This window comes from Elephantulus edwardii, unplaced genomic scaffold (assembly GCF_000299155.1).
Source record: "Elephantulus edwardii isolate Elephantulus edwardi_28Jun2011 unplaced genomic scaffold, EleEdw1.0 scaffold00090, whole genome shotgun sequence".
In the NCBI taxonomy this organism is placed as follows: domain Eukaryota; kingdom Metazoa; phylum Chordata; class Mammalia; order Macroscelidea; family Macroscelididae; genus Elephantulus; species Elephantulus edwardii.
Genome location: NW_006399840.1, coordinates 911641 through 939404, shown reverse-complemented (window position 1 = coordinate 939404; position 27764 = coordinate 911641). Strand labels below are relative to the sequence as shown.

At 46.7% G+C, this 27764-nt stretch overlaps 1 protein-coding gene across 1 annotated transcript in view; it reads left to right on the top strand.

Annotated features, from left to right (window-relative positions):
* The window catches only part of LGR6 (leucine-rich repeat containing G protein-coupled receptor 6), a 190490-nt gene that overhangs the window by 30738 nt on the left and 131988 nt on the right, over window positions 1-27764 (top strand). Inside the window, exons 3-4 of the mRNA XM_006890567.1 lie at window positions 15816-15887; window positions 21359-21430. Of these exons, the coding sequence (XP_006890629.1) occupies window positions 15816-15887; window positions 21359-21430 (144 nt within the window). The remainder of the gene's footprint in view (window positions 1-15815; window positions 15888-21358; window positions 21431-27764) is intronic.

Sequence of the window (27764 nt, the reverse complement as noted above, 5' to 3'; positions counted from 1 at the left end):
CTATGAGGTGGATTGATTCAGTGACTGGGATAATTGGGATGGGAGTGTCAGAGACAGTGCGATTGGCACAGGATAGAGCAGGGTTTAGGGCTGTTGTACGTAGGGTCGCTATGAGTCTCAAGCAAATCGATGACACATAACAACAACAACAACATGAGATAGTCAATACTCTCCTCCAATGCTACAACTCAAAGACATCCATTCTTCTTCTGTCATCCCTATTCATGGTACAACATTCAGTTGCATAGCAAGTAATTGAAGAGACTATGGTTTGGATCAGGTGCACCTTAGTCTTTACACTGAAATTATTGCTCCTTAGCACTTTGGAGAGACCCTTGACAACAGATTTTCCCAATGCAGCACTTCTTTTGATTTCTGCAGGTACCAAAGGTATTGCTTGTGAATACAAATTGTTGACAATTTAAGTATTTTTCCATTTTTTTAAAATTTTTCCATTTATTTTGAGGCTGTCCTTTGGCCCAATGGTGAGGACATTTGTTCTCCTGGTGCTGAGACGCAATCCATGGTGAAGTCTGTAGTCTTGGATCTTTGCACTAAGTGTTCCAAGTCTTCCTTACATTCAGCTAGCGAAGTGTGTCATCTGCATAACACAGGTTGTTGTTGAGTCTTCTTCTGATCTTGATGCCATAATACTTTATTTATAGAGTCCAGATTCTCAGATTATTTGCTTAGCATATGGCTTGAATAGGTATGAAGAAAAGATGCAGCCCTGATACACATCTTTCTTGATTTTAAACCATATGATGCTCCCTTGCTCTATTCAGACACCAACTACTCGTTCTAGTTATAGGTTTCAGGTGAGCACAATAAGCATCTAGATTCCCATTTTTCTCAATATTGGCCATAAATTGTTATGTTCCACACAGTCTAATGTCTTTGTACAGTCAATAAAACAAATAGGCAATGAATGAGTATGAGATGACTGACTGAATGAATGGAGGAAGGTTCCAGTCTTCCTGGACAGGGAGGTACTTGTCTCTAGAAATGGATAGAGCTAGGCAACAGTGCTCATAGGTAGTGTTTACCATGTGCTAGAAAAAACTCAGCCAATGAAAACAAACAGTGGTCCCCTCTGCAGCCAATCATGAAGATGGTGCAGGGCCAGAAGAGTTTTGTTCCATTGTGCATGAATCCTCATGAGTTGGAGCCTATTCTACAACTCATTGGCCGACTCATTCAACTGACATTGGCCAAGCGCACTACCAGGAAGGAAACTAGAGAGAGATATTACCAAAGTCACGGACAGTGAGTGCTGGAGCTTGGAATCAATCACAGTGTCTGACCTGTCCCAGCGCTATGCATCAGAGTCCTGAGATGGTGAATGATTGATTGATTGATATTTTATTTTATTTTTTTATAATTTTTAAATATTTTAAAAATAAATTTCAATGAACATTTACAGAGATTTTGGATTTCCATTCATTCATTGTTGCACTTTTCTCCCCGCCCACCCCCATTTCGCTCTTCTCCTTGAAAAGCAAAAGAAAAACTCCTTCATTGGTATACAATCCCCCTGCAAACCCCCCCCCCCCACACACACCAAGTATACTCCACTCTGCAACCCTCATCCTGAACTCTTAGGATAATCATAATGCCCTAAAATATATTACTTTTAAACTGTTCTCTCCCTCATTAGCTTCAATGCAGTACACATAATTTATCTAGTTTTTCTGTCTTACTCCCACACTGATGTCAGTCTCATTCTACAACAGTGGCACCATGCAGTATTTGTCCTTTTGTGACTGAGATATTTCACTCAGCATAATGTCCTCCAGGGTCACCCATTTTGAATATTATTGCATGAATTCTTTGTTTTTCAATGCAGTGTAGTATTCCATTGTGTGAATATACCACAGCTTCTCTACCCATTCGTTTATTGATGGGCACTTTTGTGAACAAATCCGCGATAAACATGGGTATGCATATATCTGCTTGGATGTCAGTTATGGTCTCTTTAGGGTATATTCCTAGTAGTGGAATTGCTGGGTCAAATGGTATCTCTATTTGCAACTTTTTAAAAAAAATTTTATTCTTTTTGTGTCAGTGTACCGTCAAATCAGATCTGACAGGTACAGGAGGAGATTGTCCCTCCTTCCCCAGCAGAGCATCTGGTGGATTCAAACCGTGCGCCTCTGGGATTGTAGTTGCAGCTCCTTGCCAGTAGACCACCAGAGCTCCCCCTATTTGCAACTTTTTGAGAAAATGCCACACCACTTTCCACAGTGGTTGCACCATTTTACACTCCCACCAACAGTGAATAAGGGTTCCAGTTTCTCCACAACCTCACCAGCATTTGTTGCTTGCTGTTCTGTTAAATTTTGCTATTCTGACTGGGGTGAGATGATATCTCATAGTTGTCTTGATTTGCATCTCTCTTAGAGCTAGGGATTTTTAACATGTCTTTATGTGTTTCTTGGCCATCTGAATGTCTTCTTTGAAGTGTCTGTTCATATCTGTTATCTTGTTGTGGTGCTCAAGTGAGATGGTGAATGGTTTTTGTGCTGTTTCCTGTAGCATCCACCTGCGGCCTGCAGCTACTCAGCTTTGAAATGTGCCTAGTGTGACTGAGGAACAGAATCTTTAATTGGATTTAATGTAAATAAATGTCACTGTAAACAGTCTTCTGGCCAGTGGTTCTTGTATTAGAACAGTTTTTCAAAGAGGAGAGATGAGGGTCTAGAGTGTTGTCGCCATTGGTTCAGTGCTCGGCCCTTGCATGTGCAAAGGCCACTCTCAGCCACACTGCTGCCCTGGCTGGGCCTGGGAGGCCTGGGTCCCTTTAATTTCTCTGCCTGTGGGTGGCATGACTTGGCAAGAAAGGAGGCATGGAAGAGAAACACACACATGTTGTGCAATCCCTGTGCCACGCTTTGCTCTTGAGAAGCCTTGCCTGGCTCTGGGTATGGGTAGGGGACAGCACCCACAGGCAGGGCTTGTAACTGCCTCCTGTGCCTCTCTCAGGGCAATGCCTGCTGACTTGGAGACGGGAGCAGCCCTGTGCCCTTCTTCAACACTTCCAAATGCAATTCAGGGGGCTCTGCGAACCACAGCAGCTTAGCAACTTTATCAAGCAGAGCCAGAGGTGACCTTTCAGCCTGTCATGGGCCTCACTCCTTCATAAAGGCTTTCCCCTGTGATGCTGGGGGCCAGTGCCAGCCTCTGGGCTCAGTCTCCATCTCTGGTGCATGTCCCTTCTCTTGTCCTGCCCAGACCCTCACACCCTTAACATTCTCCTGCATCAGATTTTTCTTTCCAATTAGACACTTGAGTCAGAAGTTTCAATGTGAAATTGATTCCTGTAGCACCAAATCATGATTTCCCCAGTCTGTAATTTTTTAGTGAAATGGACCCTTCTCAAACCATTTCCTTCCTTATTCTCCGTCAGAATCTGAGGAGACTCACAGCATAGACATGAAGTATCATGATGCTAGACAGACACATCATATTGCAGCTACAGTCCTTTAATTCAGGGGCAAAAAAACATGATGGTCAGTACAAAGAGTTAATGCTCTCAGCTGCTAATTGGGTGTTCAAGTCCATGCAGAAGTGCCCTAGAAAAAAGTCCTGGCGATCTTCCTCTGAAAAAAATCAGCCACTGAAAACTGACCGAGCACATTTCTATTTTGACGCACATAAGCTCACCATTCATTCAGATCCACCCAATGGCATTTGATGGGGTGGTAGAAAAACAACGGGTTTTCTCTTACCTGACTTCTGGGTCTTCCCTTATCTTTGCTCCTTCCAGCCCTACCTAGGCTGACTGGATCATCATCTGGTGATACTTTTGGTCTCCAGTCTCCCCCAGGTTTAGTCCGATCCATTCAAGCTTCAGTTTTTTTAGGAACTTCCCATGATTCTCTGCTCATGTGTAACTCCCACCTCCAGGCACCAAGCCTCTTGCTTGCTCCTTTTTTACTGTCTGCCCCACCCTACACCAGGGTCACAGGCCCTCCTGCCATTCCAAGCAATCTGGGAGATATTCTTGCGATGGATTAGGGAGCCAAGAAATGACAGAACAGAACAATTGCCTTCCTATTGAAAACTACACCTTTGTTCTCATATGAGACTTCATGACGTGCCGTGCTGTGTTGTGTGTGAAGACAGAGACACTTTTCCCTGATTGAGGTACCTTCCTTGTTTGGAAGTTTATGAAAATTGTAAAAAAAAATAAAAATAAAAAATAAATAAGGAGAACTTTGTGTTGCCTTGTGTTTGGAATGTCAAAGACTCTCGAGTCATCTCTGATAAGGAGGTGCCATCTAGGGGAATAGACTGGTTAAGGAGGCTGTGAGAGACGGTTCAAGATCATTCTGGATGGGTGAGAAGAGCATAGCCGTGGGTTTTAGAAGTTGTCAGGCTTGGTGAAGCAGAGGGTGTGCGAAAAAAAGGAAGATTCTCAGTGAGGTAGGTTGACAGGGGCTGAGACTACAGGTTAAGCACAGCAGGTTGTAGGACGGCACATGAGCGGATGGTATTTCGTTCTGTTGTACATACATTTTAAAAAACCAACTCAACTGCCATGGTGTCAGAACCAACACCTAGCTGAGTCCTCCGGCAGTTTTTTGAGACTGTAAATTGAATGGGAGGAGATTGTCCATCTTTCCCTCAAGGAGCTGGTAGATTCAAATGGCCAGAGAGGGTATTTGAATTGGGTTTGTAGCATATCTCCCAACAAGCTATACCATCAGTGCTCTTTGCTGTACTTGTTGTTATGTGCCAGTGGTTCTTGTATTAGAACCACCCCCCAGAGTCGCCTATGACTCATAGCAACCCAATGCACAATAGCTCTGAACCCTGCCCTAGCCTGAGCCAGTCTTACTGTCTCTGCCACAACCACCCTCACTACCCCAGTTACAGTCAATCCATCTCATCCAGGGTCTTCCTCTCCTGCGCTATCTCTCCACCCTTCCAAGCAGGATGTTCTTCTCCAAGGTCTGGTCCTTCCTGGCCACGTGCCCAAGATATGTGAGACGGAGCTTCCAAATCTTTGCCTTCAAGGAGCAGATTGGTTTTACCTGTTTGTTCTCTTGGCAGTCTGAAACTGATACGATGGCTTTTGACAATTCTAACAGCCAGTGCCATTAGCTTGCTATGTGACTGCGTAACTCCTTCTCTGGATTCATCTCTTCATTTGTAAATTGAAGAAGTTATGGGTAGAAAAAGAGCACAGGAATGGTTTGGTAGTAGAATATCCACTTTCCATGCAGGAGACCTGGGCTTGATTCCCAATTGAAGTACTTAGCATACAATCATCAGACATTTGCCAGTGGAGCCTATGACACGGATCAGGTTTCATTGGCATTTCTAGGCTAAGGTGGACTAGGAAGAAAGGCTTGGCAATCTTATATCTCAATAAAACGTCATTGCTGTTGGGTCAGAACTGACAAACAGCTGATCTTGCAGTGAGGTTTCCAAGAGACAAGATTGCCCATCTTTCTCCCTCAGAGCAGCTGGTAGATCCAGACCTCTAGAGAAGCACCCCCTTTGCACCAGCAGCACAGCTCACTGTGAACTACACACCATCAGAGCTCCCTGGAAAAAGAACAGCTTGACAAACTACTTCCGGAAACTAACTTGGTTGAAAAATCCTATGGATTGTAATGGTCTGATCTTCCACCAGCTGCAGGGATGGGGCAGGATTGTACTAGATTCCACTCTGCTGTGCTTGAGGTCACTCTGAATAGGGGTTGACTCAGTAACAACAGAGGAAAATACCCCAAACAAGGTGGTTAGAAAAGCGGGATGTTTTTGATGGCCACAATGATGCTACTAACACTTATGGACACGTCTTGTTATATACCTGCACGTTGGAACCAACTTGTAGCTCATCCTCCTACAATGGTGTGTTATTTTTTAAATTTTTTTTTTATGCTGAACCATCCTTGCATACCTGTTATGAATCCCACTTGGTATTACCAAGAAAGAAAAATCCTTAACAAAATCCCAGCCAATAGAATCCAAAAGCACGTTAAAAAAACCCCAAACAACTCACCATGACCAAGAGGGATTCATAACAGGGATACAAGGATGGTTGATTGCTGGGTTTGGTTTTTTTTTTTTAAATACTGATTTATTTACATAGTTTGAATACACTTTTTTTCATAAAAGTTCCTTCTCATTTCCTTCACCCCACCTACCCATCGAATTGTGCAGCCCTATGATTAACAACCTACCCCCTATCTTTACCCCTCTATTTCCACCCTCCCCCCTGCTTAGGTCCTCCTACTAATTCTACAATAATGGTTTTATACAGTATTTGTCCTTTTGTTAGTTCACTCAGCATAATGCTCTCCGGTCCCTCCCAAGTTAGGTAGTAATTTCCCAAATCATAGCTCCTGTGTGCTGTGTATTATTTCATCCAGTTTGTTTTTAGAGGCAGTAAATCACATGGGAAGAGATTGCCCATCTTTTTTCTACAGAACATCTGGTGGATTTGAACTGCCTATCTTTGGGTTGGAATTGCATCTCCTTACCACTAGGCCACCAATGCCCCCTGGGCAGGCCTAGGGAGGCTACAAGCCCTTGGTTTAGTGGGTCAACCCTGCACAATGAAGAACTGTCCTTCCACGACGCATACTGTACTCCCTGAGCTCATAGGTCATTCCTACTCTGAATATCATCAGTTCTAAGTGCCCCTCACTGTCTCCACACCCCACCCTCATGCTGCAGTGAGAAGCGTTCCTAACTGCCTTGACTTCTTCTGAGTCTCCGTTGAATGCAACCCTTTGGAGACACAGTTTAGAACTTAATTGAGATAGTGGCTACAGGACCACTTGGCAAACCACAAAGCCGAGTACATGTGGGAGCTCTTTGTTGTGATTCTGAGTAAACAATCTCTCCTCAATAGTACTGAAAACTCCTGGAATACCCAGAGCCTGCTCTGTGCTTTCCCTCCACCCCCCAGTGGCACCTAGCCTTGTGCTGAGCGCTGAGCAGAGCAGCGAGTCAGCAATCATTGTCTTCAGGGGCCAGAAGGGACAGTGGAATGTGTCTCATTGGTCCAGAACCCAGATCCCAGATGCAAGGCTCTTTCCTTTCTAGCCCAGCACCTGCCTCTCTTGCTGACAGAGAAACTCAGCAAGCGTGCTCATGCACCAGCTGGCCTCCCAGCAGCTGGCCATCGACTGGCCCTTTACGACAGTGGTATGAGCTCTCTGCTGGGCTTGCTCTCTTCCATCGCCTCTCCAAGCCATCTCCCAATGAAGCATGCCAAGCCCAGCCTAACCCGCATGGGGTAGGGCTTCCCTGGAGGGTGTTAGGGAAGCTCATGAAGCCTAACTGGGGATCCAGAGGCCTTCTGGGATCCCCCGGGGTTGCTGGGAAGCAGGCTTTAGGACGAGGTTGCAACCCATCTTCTCAATCCCTTTGTTCTCTAGAGAGCAGCAAGATCAGCTGCATGATTTGCAGGCACATCACAAAATGAAAATGCAGGGCCCCTTGTTCAAAAAGTATTAAGAACTTAAAGGTGGTGACAGCCTAGAATGAAACCAAGCTCAGGGCCCTGCAGGGGAGAGAGGCAAAGGCCAAGGAGAAACTTGAAGATCTGTGTTAGAGTCAGAGCATAAGCCATAAGTGGTTGGGCTGCTAACCCAGAAGCAGCAGCTCTCTGACAGTTTGAATCCACCAGCAATTCCAAGGGAGAAAGGTGGGTCATCTCCTCCCATGTGGTCAGTTGGCTACCCAGTACTTTAATGATGCCACCATCCTTTCTTTTCTATAGAGGGGACCATGTTCAGAGAACAGTGAACATTGTTGGCAACAGTGTGTGCTGACTTGGAGCTAAACACTGTAGGATTTACATAGAGGTTCTGTGCTTACAGCAACAGCATGAAACACTCAAATTAGACAGCAGGAAGAACTTCCCCTAGAGTGAAGGCTGTCAGCCACAGGACCAGAAGCTGAGGGAGGCTGTCATATATGCTCATAAGGTATTCATTTGAGTGATTATGGAATATTCCAGTGTGTCAGGCGCTCTAGTAAGATTGGGGGTACAGAGATGTCATAGTTTCTTGCCTTGAAGAAACTCACAGCCATACTTTTAGCTGTTGTGTGCCAGTGAGTCAGAACTGACCCACAGCTGACCCTCCAGCAGGTTTTTAGAGGCAGTAATCACACGGGGGGGGGATATTGCCCATCTTTCTTCCACAGAGCAGCTGGTAGATTTGAACTGCATGCCTTCGGGATTGCAGTCCAGATTCTTACCCCTAGGCCACCAGAACTCCTTATAATGTTTATCATTATATACTGATACTTGTAATTGATTTAGAGAAATGTAATAATATTTATTAACTCATTTAATTCCCACAACAATCCTTGTGAAGTAAGTGCTGTTATTCCCCCTTTTACGGATAGGAAATGAGGCTTAGAGATGCCAACTGACATGACCAGGGTCTGATCAGCGGGGAGTGCTGGTATAATAAGGTGCGCTCAGTGTAGGCACGTGGTGATCGGCTGAGTATTTGCATGTTGATGAGGGAAGAGGAATCAGCACAGCAGCTCTGTGAAGGATAAGGCAGAAGGGGAGGGTAGTGCTGGTGTGAAGGGAGGGCCTCACAGAGGAGGTGACTACGTGGCTCAGCCACTGGGGGTGCTCCTTGCTCAGGTCACCCTGACCTTTTCCTGGTTACAGAGCCTGGCAACCTGAGCCCAAAGCCAAGGGAGGAGCACAGAGTGCCAGGCCGCCCGGCTTCTTCTCCAGCAAGTGGGCACAGTCCTCTCAGGTCCACCCTGGGAGGCATGTTCTTTCTCTGATTCTTCCTCCCATGGGAAAAATGCAGGCAGAATAAACCGCCCATGGGTCTTTTGATCTTGGCCAGATTGCCATGGAGAAGGATCTCCCATCACCCTGTCCTCCTTTTACTTTGGGGTTTGTGCTCTCTGTCCCCTCAACTCCCCATCATCTTCCTTCTTATCAAACCTGCTCCCGGTTTCCATGGCGACACCTCCTCGCCCAGCTTCCCTGGGTGGTCTGGTTGCCTCACAGGGTAAAGCTCTGAGCACATTTTCCTAAAGTGCAGCCAGAAACTTCCACTTCCCATGCCCAGGGCTGCCCCTCTCTGCTCTCCCTTCCCTCTCCTTGCCCTCCTGCCAGCCGCACCCTCCCCACCATCCCCCGCTAGGGCTGTCTGATGAGAGGCTCGCAGTCCCCCTGGACACCCCCAAGATTGCTGGGAAGAAGGCTTAAGGATGGGGCGGCAACCCATCTTCTCTTACAGTTCAGTTGAGAGTAGCAACACTGGCTACTTAATCTGCAGGGTCTGTGCAAGATGAACATACTAGGGCCTGTGTTTAAAAAAAAATAAACACGCTCTGGTGGCACTGTAGGGTAAGCATTGAGTTGTTAATCAAAAGGTCGACAGTTCGAACATACCACTGGCTCTGTGGGAGAAAAATGACGCCATCTGTTCCAGTAGATACTTACCACCTGGGAAATCCTGTGGGACAGCTCTCCTCGGTCCCTACAGAGTCACTATGTGTTGGATTTGACTTGATGGCAGCAAGAAACAGAGAATTAAAAACAAGCACAGGACCCTTCAGAATGGGAGCTTCTGAATAACTGCACAGCTCAGATGCCCAGGAAGATGGTCTTATAGAACAATTGTGTGTGTTTGTGTGTGGTTGGCTGTGTGTATATGTGTGTGGGTTAGTCAGCGCGGTGCAGAGTATTGAGTTCAGGTATGCAGGATCTGATTCAGCTTCAGGTGAACCCCCCAAACAGCATACCTTCAATCCCCAAGCTCTTCTCTGGGGCCAGGACACACTAGAGAGGAGACCCATAGCCAAAGAAAGGAATCAGACTTGTTGTGTAAGGTCACTGAGTCTAGAAACGTTTTCCAACCTAAAAGATGAACTTTTTGTTGCTGTTGTTGTTGTTGAGTACCATCGCTGTGAATTGACCGATAGCTGACCCTCTAGTGGGTTTTCAGAGACAATAAATCACACAGGATTTACCCAAAGATTGCCCATCTTTGTTCTGCAGCATAGCTGGTGGATTTGAACCTCACACCTTTGGGTTGGTAGTGCAGGTGAAGGTGTTTCTCCCAGAGTTGTTCTTTTTTTTCTTAACAATTAATGGATGCTTCCAGAAAGTTTATTCCTATTCAACAGTCCGGCACTCCTGTGTGCACATGTACAGGTAGACATACATATACAGCCATCCCTTGACAGACAACCCACAGGTTAAACACCTGTGAGTACAAAAAGAGGCTGTTCCCTGAAGAGGGGCATCGTAATTGAAATGCAGAGGGTCCACAAAAGAGAGGAAACCCCTCAACCAGGTGGATTGACACAGTGACTGCAGCAGTGGGTTCAAGTATGTCAGAGATTGCGAGGATGGCACGAGACAGGAAAGGGTTCAGATCCATTTTTTTAAGGTTGCTATGGGGTAATCGGGATGGGTGTGTCGGAGGCAGTGCAATTGGCACAGGATAGAGCAGGGTTTAGGGCTGTTGTACATAGGGTCGCTATGAGTCGCAAACGACCCAACAGCACATAACAACAACAACAACATGGGTTGGACTTGATGGCACCTAACAACAACAACCCGAGTACAAGGATCCCAAGCCTGACCCTTTAATTCACACTCTTAAGTACTTACAGGTTCATTAAGTCAAGCAAATGCAGCCATAGCCACACCCAGGCAAGTTAGACTGTTGCCTGGGTCCAGGCAAAGTGTGAGTGTGTGAGTTGTGCTCTGAGTTGCATAGGACAGTCTTGTCTTGGGTCCAGAGTCCCTGCACACCTGCTCCCTCCCGGCCTCTGTCAGGCACTCGCGACTCCCCAGCAGGACACTGACTGTGTCCCCACAGGCCTCAGCCATTCCCAGAGGCCTTCGGCGTCTGCCTGGAGATGTGGCCTTGGAGGTCCACCTGGCCGCCCTCTTCCCGCTCTGAGTATGCGTCTCCCTTCCCCTTTTCCTGGCACCAGCCTCACCTCTTTCCGTTTTGTGTGAGGGCCAGGTCTGAATGGGGCTCCCCCACCCTGGAGCGTTTGAAATCCACCCTCCTTGGCCCTTTACTGTACTGCTGGGCTGTGTGTTGTCTTAGAGCAGGATGTGGGGGCGGGCAGGTGGGGTGGCCAGGGGGGTGCAGGCCCCTTCCTCCCCAGGGGAGAACAATAAGGACGCTAGTCAGGGTGGTGGAGTGGAGGGAGTGGGTGGAGGCGGGGCATGGAGCTACATCAGAGCCTCTGCTGTGCGGCCCCTGGAGGGACAGCTGAGTGATGAGGCCTGAGTCACATGCCCCGCATGCTCCTTGAACTCCCGCCCCGCGCCTGTGGAGACACGTTCTGAAATGCGCAGGGTAAATATTTAGAGGTAATCGGGGTTTTCTTTTCTCGGCACCTAGGGCCTCCCTGCCTTGCTGAGGATAAAGCCAGGCCGGGGACTCCAAGGGGCACAGCCCCATCAGGTCCAGGTTCTGCTGTGGTCTTCCTTCAGCTGCGGCTTCCCATGGGCAGCACTGTGCTTTTTGTTGCTGTCCACCTGGCTCCAAATTTCATGCTTCAGCCAGAACCCAAGACTAACAGCAGCAACCACAACGGTTGCCATCCGATAGCTTCCAACTCACGGTTGTGCCGTGGTGCTGATAGGATTTCAAAGGCTGTGACCTTTCAGAACAGATCGCCAGGCATTTCTTCTGAGGCACCTCTGAGTCAGGTCAAACTATCCTCCTTGTGGTTTAGGTTTGTCTCAACCAGGGATGCTAAACCCCGGGCTAACACCAAACCAAACTGAATGCTATTAGCCATATTCCATCTCTGAAGACCCTGTGTCCTGCAGAGTACGACTGCATTCCCTTGGAAATTGATTGCCAGGCCTCTCTTCTGATGCACTGCAGGATTTGGTTGACTCACTAACCTTTTTGTTAGTAGTTGAGTAGTTAACTGTATCACCCAGAATCGTCTAAATCCAAGGTCAAGGGAGTGTAAAATTACTCCGAGAACCAAAGTTTGGCTTAAAATTGATCCTTGAAAACAACCTAAGTACCTATCAACAAATGAATGGATAGAGAAGCTGTGGTATATTCACACAATGGAATACTACGCTGCATTGAAAAACAAGGAACTCATGCAATATTATTCAAAATGGGTGACCCTGGAGGACATTATGCTGCATGAAATATCTCAGTCACAAAAGGACAAATACTGCATAGTGCCATTGTAGAATGAGACTAACATCAGGGTGGGGGTAAGACTGAGAATAACTGGATAAATTACGTGTACTGCATTGAAACAGATGAGGGAAAAAACTGTTTAAAAGGGATATGTTATTAGGTATTTTTGTCATGAGAGGAGTCCAGAGTAAAGGCTACATGGTGGAGTGGACTTGGGGGAGGGATTGTAAAACAATGAAAGAATTTTTCATTTACTTTTCCAAGAGGGTAGTGTACTAGGGGGGAGGGTTGGGAGGGGAGGAAAGTGCAACAATGAATGGATGGAAATCCAAAGTCTCTGTAAATTTTCATTGAAATTAATAAATTTTAAAAAACCAAAAAAAGTTGATTGTTGAACTTTCTTGGTTCTCTCTTGGTTCCATCTTAATCTGTGACCACCTCACCAGAGGCACCTTCTGCTTAGCTGATTCTTGGACAAGGCTTCTAGATGGCCCTGTGTTTCCACACGAGAGAGAACAGCAGACAAGAACTAGCCCCATCCTCCTCATACCAGTTCCTTGGCTCGACCCTGCTCAGAATGTGTTCCTTCCTTCAAGGACATGGAGTCCGGAGCCTGAATCTTATCAAAGATAAAAACATTTGAGACTAAACAGTCTTTTTATAGATTAGAACTGGGCTCCAGAGCACATGCTTTCAGTCCACCCGAGCCTGCCTTTTAAAGCACACACGAAAAGCATGTGTGAGGGAAGATGGAGACACTGAGGATGGAGGACAAAAGTGCATTTCTAGGGAAGGGGCAAAGTGGCAGGCAGGGGTCATGCCCAGTGATGTGGTCGTCTGGTCTCAGTGCTCTTCCGCATACCCCAGGGAGGATGCTGGCAGAAGCAGGGAACCATCCTAGTCAGGGATTGGAAATAGGAAATTAGGCACACTCAGATTCAGCCAGACATCTGCCACTCATCAGGCACCAAGAGAGCCTTTGATGCTAACATAGCTGGGATCCAGAAAGAAAGGTACAAATCCTCCGTCCCCACCTCCAGGCTTGTAGGGCTGGGACACTTTCCTACATGACACTAAGGGAGAGGTGGGTGGAAGGAAAGCTCATATCTGCTTTGCATGTACTCTTTATTAAAGAAGCTCTGGTGGCTTAGTGGTAAGGAGATGTGCTGCCAACCCAAAGGCATGCAGTTGAAATCCACCAGTTCAAATCCACCAACTGCTCCGCAGGAGAAAGATGGACAACCTCGTTCTGTGCGATTTAAAACCTCTGTACCTCTGAAAACCTGCTGGAGGATCAGTTACGAATTGGTAGTTGATTCAGCACCACATGACAACAGCATAATCATGAAGCTCAAGTGTCAGCATTGTTGTCGTCGTTGTGTGCCATTTAGCTGAGTCTCACTAGTAGTGAAGCGATAGTTCCAACAGCCCTTGAGCTGGGTGTTAACTAGGCCCTTGAGCTGGGTGTTAACTAGTCTGTGTTTTTGAGAGGTGGGTGGGAGGGCAAAAGGACATTTGGGAGCCATATGCAGGCTTGCCTTCATTGATAGTCCTTTGCTTTATTGCACTTTGCAGATTTTTTTTTAAATTGAAGGTTTGTGCTAGCCTCGCTTCATGTCGTCCACAGGTATCGTTTTGCCAACAGCATATGCTGTTGAGTCTCTGTGTCACACTTGGGTCCTTCTCTCTCTATTCCAAACATTCTCATCATGCTATTGCACATTTACTAGAGTACAGTGTAAATATCGTTTTTCTTTTTATCTATATCCTGGGAAGCCAATAGTATTTGTGTGACTCACTTCTTTGCAATATTTGTTTTATTGTGGTGGTGGGAACTGAACCCACAATATCTCCCAGATGCACCTGTAGAGAACCCAACATCTAATACATTATGCTGGAGAGGTTGCCCTCAGGGTCTTTTGACTCCTGAGCTCAACCTCTTTCCTCTGTTGTTTTACTGAAAGCAAAGAGGAGAAGACAATTGGCCCTTCCTTGGGGCTGTTGTAAGAGAGAATCAGGTGGAATTATTTAGGTAGAGCTTCACCAGTGTCTGGCACAGCCGCCAGTAAATGTGTCAGCTGCATTTACCGTGACTGCTTTGTGCTCAGGGCATCTTAGAGGACAGTGGCCCTGGAACCACTCACAGTCTCCTAGATAAGAGGGAGAGGTGGATGAGCTGGGCTGGGAAGTCAAGGAGGGATCCGGATCTTCCATTGCCTCTATTCAGGTCACTCGGCATCTTCTGTGATTGTGTTCAGAAGCCCAAAGCCTCTAGTTTGAGGGAAGATGTTGTTAGTGGCTGTTGAATTGGTTCTAACTCATGATGAGCCCTCACACAAACTTAGTGAAACAGTCCCCAGCCCTGCTCCATCTTCAAGATTGTTGAAGTGCTCAAGTCCTTCCTTGTGGCCACTGTGGTGGATAATATTGTCGTGACCTGCAGCATGTTCACGGACTAATTTTTGGACGTAGACCACCAGGTCTTTCTTCCTAGTCTCTTTTTCATCTGGAAGTTCTGCTGTACCCTGTCCACTGTGGGTAACTCTGCTTGTATTTGAAGTACTGGTGGCATGTTGTTGTTATGTGTCGTCGAGTCGCCTCTGACTCATAGCAACCCTATGTGCAACAGCCCTAAAACATACTCTATCCTGTGCCCATCTTATTGTCTCCTACACACCACTCTCATTACCCCAATCATTGAATCAATCCCTCTCATCGAGGGTCTTCCTCTCTTCCTCCACCCTCCTAAGTACTAAGGAGCAACAATGTCAGTCTGGAGATTAAGGTGCGCCTGATCCAGACCATGGTCTTTGCAATCACTTGCTATGCATCAGAAAGCTGGACAGTGACTAGGGATGATAGAAGGAGAATTGATGCCTTTGAGCTGTGGTGCTGGAGAAGAATATTGAATATACCATGGACGGCTAGAAGAATAAACAAGTTCATCCTAGAGAGGGTGAAACCAGGCTGCTCCTTGGAGGCAAGAATTCTGAAGCTTCGCCTGACATACTTTGGACATGTTGGAAGGCAGGATCAGTCCTTGGAGAGGGATGTCATGCTTGGGAGGATGGAGGGACTGGTAGCACAGCTTCCAGAATCACAGTGACTCACAAACTGCCATGTATGACAAACTGACAGATGAGAGGTAGTTGAGAAAGGAGGCTAGGGAGGAACCCAAACAGGAAAGCAGCTGGCAGGACAGCTTTTGAGAGCAGTGTGGTGAGTGAGTGAAAGGATGTAGCTTTGGGTTTGCCCGGGGATGATTACCCCATCACAGGAATATGTATGAGTCTGCATCATTGGTAAGAATAACTGGAATCTCTGGGCCTCAGTTTCCCATTTGTAAAAAAAGATATTTGTGTTACATGACATGGTTCCTTTCTCATTGTTCTAAGATTCTATGACCATTTACCTAGGTTCTCCTTTTATGGGGAGGTCAGTTCACTCCATAAACCTTATCACAACCAGTCCCAGAGGAGTCCAGCAAAGGGTGAGGGACACACAAGTGATGCTGAGAGACCCGATTCCCGGCCTGGTCCCAACTCGGAAGGTGCAGCCGTTTACACACTGGCTGTGGAGTGAAAACAGCATGGGGTGGGGGCTGTGGGGTTCCGGCAGTGGGCAGTGCAGGGTGTGACAGCAGACAGTTCACTGTTCCCTTCCTGTTTTCTCTTTGCACAGAGACCTGAGCATGAACAACCTCACGGAGCTGCAGCCTGGCCTCTTCCACCACCTGCGCTTCCTGGAGGAGCTGTGAGTAGGCGCCTGGGGGTCTGTAGAGAGTAGGTGCCTGGGGGTCCGTGGGGATTAGGGCCTGGGGGTCTGTAGGGAGTAGGGCCCGGGGGTCTGTAGGTAGTAGGGCCTGAGGATCTATAGGGAGTAGGCACCTTAGGGGTTCTGTAGGGCTGTGGTGAGGGGTCGAGGCCATGGCAGCTCTGATAGCTGACACCTGGGAGGTGATGTGGAACAAGAGAGAAAAAAGGGGACTTGAGAAGTTAAGTGTGTCCCTGAGGGGGTGAAATTGGTAGCACTCTAGGCCACTAACTGGAAAGCTGGAGTTCAAATTCACCCCAAGATAACTCAGAAGAATGGTCTGGCATCGAAAAAGGCCTAATGGTCTACTTCTGAAAAGTCGCCACTGAAAACCCAGCTCTGCCACACACGGAGTTGCCATGAGTTGGAAACGACTCCACAGCAACATGAAGGAAATTAGGACCTTTCTTGGTCTCAAGGGTCTTCAGTTGATACAAGCAGATTCAGCCAACTGGCAACTGGGGTGGAAGTCTGGGCGCCACAGGATAGAAACAAACAAGTAAATCAAAGCAACTCTGCGGGACAGAGTAGAACTTCCCATAATATTCCCAGGACTCTGGTGGGCTAATGGTAAGAAGCCACACTACAATCCCAAAGGCACTCAGTTTGAATCCACCAGCTGCCTCGGGCGAGAAGAATGAGCAAGCTCCTCCCGGGCGATTTACTACCCCTTAAAAAACCCACTGGAGGGTCAGCTATGGGTTGGTTCAGACTCGACAGCACACAACAACAAGTCTACAGAAGCAGATGGCCTCATCAAGTGGCTGGGGGGTTTGAACAACCAACCTTTAGCAGCCAAATGGTTTACCTACAGTGTCACATGGTATAGGAATTCTAAAATCTGGCTCCTTTGCAACTCCTCTTTCTGCCCATGGTCACAACACTCTTTGGGAGCTGTCTCTGGTTACCCCTCACCCCCTCGACGCAGTCACTCCTCAAGCCCAGTGGTTCTCCCTCAGGAATGTCTCCATCCTTTGTTTTCTGAGCTCACTGCTACCACCCCAGGAACCCTTCACATCTGGGATCTGCATCAGCCTCCCAGCTCCTTCCAGGCAGATCTGTGCTCCTTCAAGTGCTTCTCATCAGCTCAAGTCTCATGTCCCAAAAGATGACCTTTTTTAAAATTTTTTTTATTTTGTACTGATTTATTTACAAAATTTGAATACATTTGTTCCCCCCACAAAAGATCCCTCACATTCTAAGACGTGCCCTCACCTGGCTCACACATACTTGGCCAACTTTGTTCAGTAAGGCCCACCTTGTTCCCCAGCCTTAATATCCCCTCCTGTATTCCCTCCGCTTGGTGACCTTGTGCCCTTTCTCTCCACTGTTGTTGTTATGTGCCGTCGAGTTGTTTGCGACTCATAGCGACCCTATGTACAATAGCCCTAAACCATGCTCTATCCAGTGCCAATCTCATTGCCTCTGACACACCCATCCCGATTACCCCAGTCACTGAATCAATCCACCTCGTAGAGGGTCTTCCCCTCCTGCGCTGTCCCTCTACTCTACCCAGCTGATGTCCTTCTCCAAGGACCGGACTCTCCTCACAACATGTCCAAAGTATGTCAGACGAAGCCCCAGAATAGGCATTGATATTCCTCTATCAGTGTTACACACAAAGCCCACCTCCTCTACAAAGTCCTCTCTGATAAGTTCTGGCTCCTGGTGGGCCACAGAGATGCCTCCAGCCTTCTCCCGTGTCAGTGCTCATTTATAAATCTCCTCCATGGTTGCAATGTCCAACACACCTGCTCTGAGAAGCCAGGTCACCCTGCTCACAATCATCACTTTTCTCCCATCCCTGATCCTCACACTTCCTTAGCCCTGTTTATCTATTTATTTGTGAAGCCCAAGTCTGTTTCTAATTAAAAAAGCTCAAGAGAGTTTAAAATGTCCAAAGGATCAAAGACATTCAGGCCTAACCCAGTTTGTCGTGAGAGGCTCAGTTGCCAGTTCTCTAAACCAACGCTAAGCATATGAGTTCCTTCTACTTGGAGGAGCAGAGGACTCATCTGACTTCCAGCATGCTTCAGAAAAACACCATCCCTCCAGTGGTGAGGAAAGTAAGAACACCAAAAGCAGTCATGTCGGAGCTGTGCAGAATTTGTGTCTAGTTCAGATGCAAACTCTCCAAAGCACTTCCAAACACCGGAATTAACAATCCAGTGTTTAAACAGAGGTGGTGGCAGATTGTAGAGCATAATTGGTCTTCGGCCATTGTCTGCAACAGGGTGCACTGGTTATCTGCTTGAGCCAGGACCACCATGAGTCTTATGTGGTTGTAAAAGCAGCTTCTTAACAAATAATTGAAATTTTCAAGATTAAAATGAACTCTGTTTATTCTTATTCCATGCAACTATCAATCCTTGGGGGTCTATTAAGGTTCATTTTAACAGCAGATCAGGAATGTCTAACTCTGGTGGCCTAGTCTGTAGGGGTTCTACTGTTAACCCCAAAGTGGCACCTCTGCTGGTTCGAATCCACCAGAGGAAAGATGAGCAGTCTCTTCCTGTGCGATTCACAGCTCAGGAACCCAGTGGAAGGACAGCTGTGAGGCAGCTGGGACTCAATGACAATGCGTGTTTTTGAGAACTCTGAAAACATTCACTATTTTACCTTTACTCCACTGTGGCCTCTTGCTGTCTTGTAACAAATCGATACCCTTGACAATGTCCCTCAAGGATGCTGTTCATCTGCTCCTGCTGGCATTAGGCCATCATCCTCTCCTCAGGATCATAGCTGAGTAATTGAGACCAAGTATTTGTTGAACCTCTGGGTGAATGGTAGAATCCTCGAGTAATACAAATGATTAAAATGCTCTCCTGCTACTGAGAGATGGAAGGGTTGAGTCTACCCAGAGGCACCTTTGAAGACTAGCCTGGCAGTCTGCCTCCAGAAAAATCCACCACTGAGAGTACAGATGCGCACAGTTCTACTCTGACATGTGTGGGATTGTCATGAGTTGGAATCAACTTGTAGATTTTTGATGTGAAAGGCAAGGTCAAGGTGCTCTCTGGGACTGTATGTCTGGGAAAGCTACCTTCTTGAAGTTTCAGAACTGAGACAGAAGAACTGTGTGGGCACCAAGTCAGCAGGTGAATGAGGCTGCTGTAGGTGTAAGTACTCAGGACATTCCTTGTATGGGAACGGCCAGGGTGGTGGGGCTGGCCATTGGTACAGGAAACCCTTGGAACAGGAGTGTTCAATGCATTTTCAAAGTGGATAAAGTGAAAGATATAGAGAGGCCTTCTCATGTGGATGTGACACAGCTTGGATGGCGATGAAGAACAGGAGCAAAACTGAGGAGCTTGGAAGAAGTGACATAGCTTCCGTCTTTCAAAGTCCCTTAATTGTGTTTGTCTAAGTGGGAGGTTGGCATCTGGAAACTACCCAGCAGTGCTGTGGAAGACTTGCCTGGTGACTCGCTTCTGTAAAGATTACACCTGAGAAAAACAATCAGTCAAGTCTTGAGTTGTGGCCAGCTGATCAGCAGGTCCTATGTCGGGCAAAGTCTATCTAGTGTAATCATCTGTTAGTTTAAGTCCCTTTTGTTTAAGACTCCTTATTCTTAGTCAGAAAATAAGGAGACATATTGCACTAGGAAAGTCTGAGAAAATTAGGGACCTCTCCAAATTATTAAGAAGTAATGATGTCAGTTTGAGGACTAAGGTGCGCATGAGTCAGGCCATGGTTTTTCTGATCACTTGCTATGCATCTGAGAGCTGGACAATGAATAAGGATGACGAAAGAATTGATGCCTTTGAGCTGTTGTGTTGGAGAAGAGCACGAACATCTCATGATGACCAAGAGAACAAATATTTCTTGAGGAGGGTGCAGACAGAGTGCTCTTTGGAGACAAAGCTGATGAGGTTTCACCTCACATACATTGGCTGTGTTGCTAGGAGGCACTATTCCTTGAAAAAGGACACGATGCTAGTAAGGGTGGAGGGCCAGTGAAGGAGAGGAAGACCCTCAGCCAGGTGGATTGACAGGGTGACTGCTGCAAAGGGCTCTAGTGTGTCAGGAAGTGTGCAGACGCCACAGAATAGAACAGGGTTCAGATCCACTGTTCATAGGCTCGCTATGAGTCATAACCAACTTGATGGCACCTAACAAGAGTAACAATAACAACAATTCTTAACAATTATACAATATACTTAAAAGGGTTTTTAAAAGTTATAGGCAAAATCGAAAAACAGCCTGTGGAACTCAGTTCTACTCTTTGACACATGTGGTCACCATGAGTTAGGATCATGAATTGAGTTAGGGATTTTTGTTATTGTTGTTTTCCATTCCCTATGGACCTGTCTCCCAGCTCCTTCTAACAAACCTCCAGAACCCAAGCTTCGCCATCTCAAATATCCAGCTACTTTCCCACAGGCTGTAATTTTAAGAATGAAAAGCTCAAATGGCATTGGATTCTCGTTACAGAGGTGTTTTCTAAGGCTCGTTTCTGGAGCATGTGAGCACTCTCTCTGTGCCAGCGAGCCTCTCGGTGGGACTCGAGGCCCATAATAATTTCCTTGGGGAATTCAGACCCAGCAGTGCCTTCTGAATCATCACGGTCAAGCACTGCACAGACGGCTGTAGCATTAAGCGTATCAGTTAAGTATATTTCATGGCACCTGCTCCTTTTAAAATTGGGGATCATCCTATGACAGCTATGGAAACGCTTAGTTAAACTAGATTAGTAAACTAATTATAGCACCCTATTTCCCAACCCTCCTGTATTAGAGAGCGTTAGCTGTGCCATTGGGAGAATAGGGAGACACAAACACACCCCATCTGTACCCATCCTTTTCACTGGTGACATACTACAACCCAGGACAACCCAGCTAAGCATAGCTGTGGGTAATCCAGACTAGAAAATGACAAAGCGTAGGGAGAGGACGAGCCTTGAAATGACTCAGATCGGGGTGAGAACACTAAACTTTGCTACAGACTGACCCCATGGGAGAAGTCATTTTACCTCTCTGAGCCCCAGCTTCCTGACCTCTAAGTTGGGGTAGTAACGGATCCTTTATAGGATTATTGCCAGAGTCTCTGAGTGGTAGAAGCAATAAATGTCCTCAACTACTGAGCGAAAAGTTGAAGGTTTGAATTCACCCAGAGGCACAATGGAAGAAAAGCCTGGTAATCTACTTTGGAACAATCAGCCATTGAAAACTCTATGGAACACAGTTCTACTCTAACTCATACAGAGTCGTCCTGAGTTGGAGTTGATTCAATGGCAACAAGCTCTGGTGGAGAATGAAGTGAAATAATATCTGGAGAGCATTTCACACTGTCAACCTCCATCAGTGGTAGCTATTGCCATCTTCTCCTCACATATCCCAAGACACCGACCAATGGCAGTGCCCCTCCTTGATCTGCCTCCAATGTCACTGACACTTTGCTTCAATTTGCAGGCGTCTGTCTGGGAATCATCTCTCACACATCCCAGGACAAGCATTTGCTGGTCTCTACAGCTTGAAAATTCTGTGAGTATAGATATACACTACCCTTTATACAGAAACATAATATTAAAAATTGTGACCAAATAAAAATTTTATAACCTAGCTCTTTTTCTATTTTTTTTTTGTACTGGTTTATTTACATAGTTTGAATATATTGTTTTTCACACCAAATCTTTCCCATTTCCTTCACACCCCCCCCCATCAAATTGTGCAACCCTATAATTACACCCACCTCCCTGCCCATCCTCACCTCTCTACTTTCCCTTCCCCCCATCTCTTGGGTCCTCCTACTCATTCTACAATAATGGTTTTGTGCAGTATTTGTCTTTATGAGACTGAGTTAGTTCTTTATGAGGCTGAGTTAGACTCAGCATAATACTCTCCAGTCCCTCCCAAGTTAGGTAGTAATTTATAAAATCATTGCTCCTGCATGCTGCATAGTATTCCATTGTATGAATGTATCAGATTTTTCAATCCATTTGATTGTGGTTGGACATCTGGGCTATTTCCACGTTCTTGCGATGGTGAATAACGCTGCTATGAATATTTGTGTACAAGTCTCTGTACCTCAGTTCTCAATACTTCTTGAATTGCCTCCAGCTTACTTATACTTTCTTTATCTATAGTTTTAATTTCTATTAGTATTTCCTTATCTTTACCTTTATTTTATCTATAACAAACTTTAAGGAACTCTGAGGTATAGTGTGTAATGTATTAGACTACTAACTGAAAGGTTGATGTTTCAAATCCACCGTCTGCTCTGTGGGAATGGATGAGCTCCTCTTATATAGATTTGTAGTCTTGGGATCTCAATGGAGGGTCTCCATGAGTTGACTCAACAATAATGTGTTGGGCTTGGCTTATAACTAACTTCAGAATCTGTAAACCTGAAGCTTCGTCTGACATAATTTGGGCATGTTACAAGGAGGGACTGGTCTTTGAAGAGGGACATCATGTTTGGGAGAGTGGAGGGGCGGTGAAGGAGAGGAAGACCCTCTATGAGATGGATCGATTCTGTGATTGGAGTGGTGGGAATGAACGTGTTTGAGACGGCGAGGTTGGCGCAGGATAGAACGGCGTTTAGGGCTCTTGTACATAGGGTCGCTATGAGTCGCAAGCGACTCGATGGCACATAACAACAACAACAAACCATGTGGTGCTCCCTAGAGGCAAGAATGGTGAAACTTCATCTCACATATTCTGGGCATGTTGCGAAGGGCCGCTAGTCCTAAAAAAAAAAAAAAAAAGACACCTTGCTGAGAAAAGGCAAGAGTCAGTGAAAGAGAAGAAGACCCTCAAAGAGAGGAACTGACACAGTGAGTGTTAAACAGTGGGCTTGAGCAAGGCCAAGAGGGTGCAGGAGAGGGCAACGTTGTGATTTGTTGTTCACACGCTCGCTGTGAGTCATAGTCAATGCAGGGGCACCTGACAACAAACATATTGATGGCAATCTTATCGGGAAGTGAAGCATTTCTTCCTTCCTTTCTTTTCTTTTTTTTTTTTTTTTTTTGTAATGCGAGTAATGATCACCAGCATAGATCTTTGGGAGCTTTGCCCTGAAACCTCTCGGATCAGGAGAAGGCTGAGTTGTTTTTAGAGGAGGAATCGAGGTGGTCCACGATGGTATTCTTCTGCCACCTTCTTCTCTATGCTCGACCCTAGTCTCTCTGGCTACAGCACTTAGTTTTTCATTCTTATTGTAAATATCTCCCTCTTCTGGTTTCTGGCTTCTCCCTCGCTATCCCTTTCACCTCTCCTTTAAAGGATAAAAAGGACTTTGAGAAGGACCTTATATTGTTTCATCCAGCTTCCCTCTGCCATTGATCAATGGAAGTTTCAGAGAAGGGAAAGCTCATGCAGCATCTCTTGCCATCCCAGTTCACTCCTCCTCAACACTGTCTTCCTCAAGCCTCTCTCCTGTTCGCCTGATGAATGAGTGGAAGGTGGTGCGGACCAAGTGCACTGGGTTTGAAGTGGGTAGGAGAGACTCCTGGCGAGAGCACGTTGTCATAGCAACTGGTTTGGGAAGAAAAATGGGGCTTTTATTGCCCGAGGCAAGAAAATGAGCATTTCATTCCTTGTTCTTTATTCATAGAAGATATCCAGAAAAATTTAGCTTTAAGGTTTTTGTGGCTGTGGTTGCTGTTTAATAAACTACTGAATGAAAAAAAAATTGCATTTCAGACTTCCCTAAAGTGGCGAGCCACACACTCCAACATTACTACTCCCTCAATTCAGATTTCTGCTTGCAGGTCTTCCTTGTACAGTTGCACAGGTTGTTTACTGCACAAAAACAACGGGCTGTGTGAGTGAAAGGGGGCCTTAAATCCAGTGCTGTGCCCTACTTTTGGGTCACATCCATTCAGAAGGAGATGCTTTATTTGTTCAAAGATATTGATGGTCTAGCAGTGCCTCTGCCCCTTTGTCCATGAGCCTCAGGACCATGAGCATGCTAGCCGGCCCATAGTTGGCAGTCCGTATCTGAGTACTTCTTCCCTTTGTCATGGCATTGACCCCTTCCCACTGTCCTTCTTCCCTTTGTCACGGCATTGACCCCTTCCCTCTGTCACTGCCTCTCTTTCTGACACCTCTGGGCTCAGCTTCTCTCTCTCCAAGGGTCTCTGAGGCTCCTAGGCTGCTCTCATTCCTCACCCTTCCTTTCTCTGCTCTGTCCCTGACTCCTTTCACCAACCTCATCCCAGATTCTCCATCTCTCATTCTTTCTCCTTCTCTGTGGAAGACGCTGGCTTCCCTCTGTTCCCTGCCTCTCCGTTCTCTTTCTGCCTCTTCTCCATTTGGTCTAGCTCTCCATAAACATCACTGCCCTGGGGGGTGAGGAGGCCTCATACACCAGACGTGCAGTGCAGGCAGCCTGCTTGGTGGCGTGTCTGTGCCCAGTGGCAGGCTCAGACCTGCAGCCTGGATTAGAGCGCAGGGCTCTGTTTGCTGGGCCTTCAGAAGATGTGAGACTCACGTCCCGTTCCTAAGACTCCGGCTTAGAGATGAGCCTTCTTCTTTCTTCTTTGCCTACATTAGGCAATAAATCAAAGCCTCAGCAAAACCGCAGCCCCACCCCCAGCCCCTTTCTACAAACGGTGTGCCTGGCTCAGGGAGTCGGGTGGCGGGAAAGGCTGTGGGTGGGAGCCTTGTACAGTTAGACCGTCCCTCCCTGTTCTACCATTGACCCCCCCTTTTGCCTCACCTTGACAATCACCTAGTCCTCCTCACCCCCAAAGCTTCCACAACAGCTCTTTGCCTGCAGAGCTTCTCCACTTTAAGGGTGGGCTCAGGTGGTCCAAGGCATATATCCTTTTACTCAAGGTCGTCAAGGTAGCAGGGTCCACTTGTATGCTGGGTAGGAAGGACTTTCTGATGTCTAACGTCAGGCTCTCTTGCTGTATTGTCCTTCCATGGCTCGTTTTTCATACATGCAAAAAGAGTAGAACTCACCATCAACATCATCCCTTTTTGTGCCAGGAGCTCTTCTCCTTAGCTGCTCCCCAGTCTTCTCTGTGTCCAGAACCCTCCTCTGAACTGCAGCATCCTCAAAAGCTGGCTGCCTCTGGCCCCTTCCCGGCCTCCCCAAGAGCAGAGAGAAAAAGAGTTCTTCCCTCTCAGACCGTCTCTAATAAATGTTGGTGGCAAAGCCCTTTCCTCATCTCTAGCCACATCATCCTCACTTAGAAGCACTGTGCTTCGGATCCTCTCCTTCCTTTGCTTGTTTTCAGAGTCTGCACCCCTACAGGCCCTGGGGAGGCTGGGATCTAGTGAGTCAGTCCCAGCAGGGAATTTTCAGCTATGTGGAATAGCTTTCCTAGAGGACCTTGAAGGCTTAGATGCCCAGACTTCTGTCTCAGCATGCCACCCAGCAGCCGTCCAAAGGGATGCCGTATTCTAGTTAACTCCAAGAGCTGCCCCAGTGACCAGTTCCACCTAAGATGGCAGACAACACAAACAACAGCAACAACAGCCATACTTCCTGGTAAAGTCAAACTTGGAAGGGTGGCCGGCTGCTCCCTGAGCTCAGCGTCCTTGTGGAGCCTTGGCTTGGGATCACAACAGAGCAGGAGGTTAGTTAGTGTCTCTTAGCCCCAAACTTAGGAAAGCTCCCTGAGGCTAGCCTCTAGTTTGGTCCTCCTCAAATCACCTCAGATGGAGCTGTCTTGAGTTGACACTGTTTGTATTTGGACAGACTGTCTGTGTGACCAGGCAACCAGGCTGCCCTAGAGTTGGGGCTCTGTCTGAGGAACTGAATAGATTGGAGGAGAGACATGGGAATGAAATCCTTTGGGATTCTAGGGTCTGTCTGAGCTTCATCGGCCTTGCTCGTGGATTACTTCTGATGTCACCCTCTGAGTCACTCCTGTATGTGAGGCAGAGCCTGCCACCCATGTTCTTGCTGAGGCCTGATGACAGAAAGTGACTACCTGTCCAGAGTAGCAGGCAAACCTGAGCCTAAACTTACAACCTCAAGCCAAACCCAGGGTCATCAAGTTGATTCCAACTTATGGGGGTGTTCCACAGGTTTCTAAGACTGAATTTTTATGGGAGGAGAATGTCCATCTTTTTCACTTGGAGCAGCTGGTGGACTTGAACTGCCGATTTTCTCAGTTAGCAGCCCAATAAGTAACTCACCAGATCCCAGAAAAGGTGCTGGGCGTGGGCGACACACACGTTTTCTTTTTGGGTCTCCGTTTTCTCACCTTTTAAATGAAGGAGTTGCAATATATTTTTCAACATTTTTTGCCATTACTTGTTACACATCAGAGAGCTGGACAATGACCGAAGAAGAACTGATTGATGCCTTTGAGTTGTGGTGCTGGGGAAGAGCATTAAACGTAGCAGGGCCTGCCAAGAGGACTAACAGATATGCCTTGAGGAGCATGAAGGCAATCTGCTCCTTGGAAGCAAGGATTCTGAAGCTCAGTCTCGCATACTTTGGGCATGTTGCCAGAGGAACCAGTCCTTGGAGAGGGACATCATGCTTGGAAGGGAGGAGGGACCGCGCAGGAGAGGAAGACTCCAATGAGATGGATTGGCACAGTGACTGGGGTAATGGGGATAGATGTGTCAGAGACAGTGAGATTGACTCAGGATAGAGCAGAGGTCACTGCAATTGTGCATAGGGTCGCTACACTCATAGTTGACTTGATGGCATATAATAACAATAACAATAACAATAACAAAGCTTAAAAGCAAAAGTGTCTTGTGCAGAAGTCCGTTTCATAAAACAGAGGAGAGAGGAGCTTCTCTGGATACATTGGGTGAGGAAAGTAGGTGGACTCCAGATAATATCTTAGAGCCCTGGGGATCTAAGGAAGGGTCTATACACTCCCTAGTTCTTGTGCCCAAACACCTCTCAGGCCAGAGAGACTTCTCCCAGTGCATGATTCATACGTGCTGAGGACTGGGCTTTACTGGACTCCTGGCCATAGATTTGAATCACCTGGGGAAATTGGAAAACTGTCAAAGCCTGGTATGCTTCCCTTGTGTGTTGCTAAGATGTTGAATGGCTTTCAGAGTGTCTCAGACTAGGAAGATCTGCCTGGTGATCTGAAAAATCAGCCAATGAAAATCCTACGGATCTTAGTGGTCCAATCCTCATCATCCCTTGGGTTGCCATGAGTTAAGGTGCAGACCTAATGCAGCTGACCACAGTACCCACCCCAGAGATTTAATTGGTTGAGATATGACCTGGGCATTGGGATTTTCTGAATCTTCCCAGGTGATTCTACAGTGTAGAAAGTATTCAGAACTAGTGGATTAGATAGACTTTGCTTTTCCAGGCAGAACCAGGGCTAGTGGAGAGAAGCCCAGAAATAAGGTCACGCGAAGCTCTGCGTTCTGGTGTTGATTCTGTGCTGCTTTGCCGTGTAACTTAGAGCAAGCCGCCTCCTTTGAACCTGTCTCTTCAGCAAGATAATGACAGAACTGACACCTTCTAAAGATCCTTCCAGCTTTAATGACCCACTTGTGCCACAATAAGGGGTTTATGGCTGGAACAAAGCCCAAAGAGTTGGGGAAACTGGGCCATTGGAAAGCCAGCTGCCATACTGACCTCAGCTTGATGTGTTTTGATTCCATGTGAGAAAGGAACTTTCTGATGGCTGTATGTCAGAGTCAAATTATGATACTCAGGGTTTTCCATAACTGATTCTTTGCAAAGAATTTGCCAGGCATTCTTCCCCAAAGTGCCTCTGGGTAGACTAAAATCGTCAAACTTTTAGGTAGCCTCTGCCTGTGTGTGCTGGAGACATTCAGGGAACTTTGAGGACCTTTCTGTCAGAGGTTCAACAGAAGAAAGGGTGGAAGCTTTTGGGAATTGGCAATACACTGAGGTGCCCCATGGAGTCTGGGG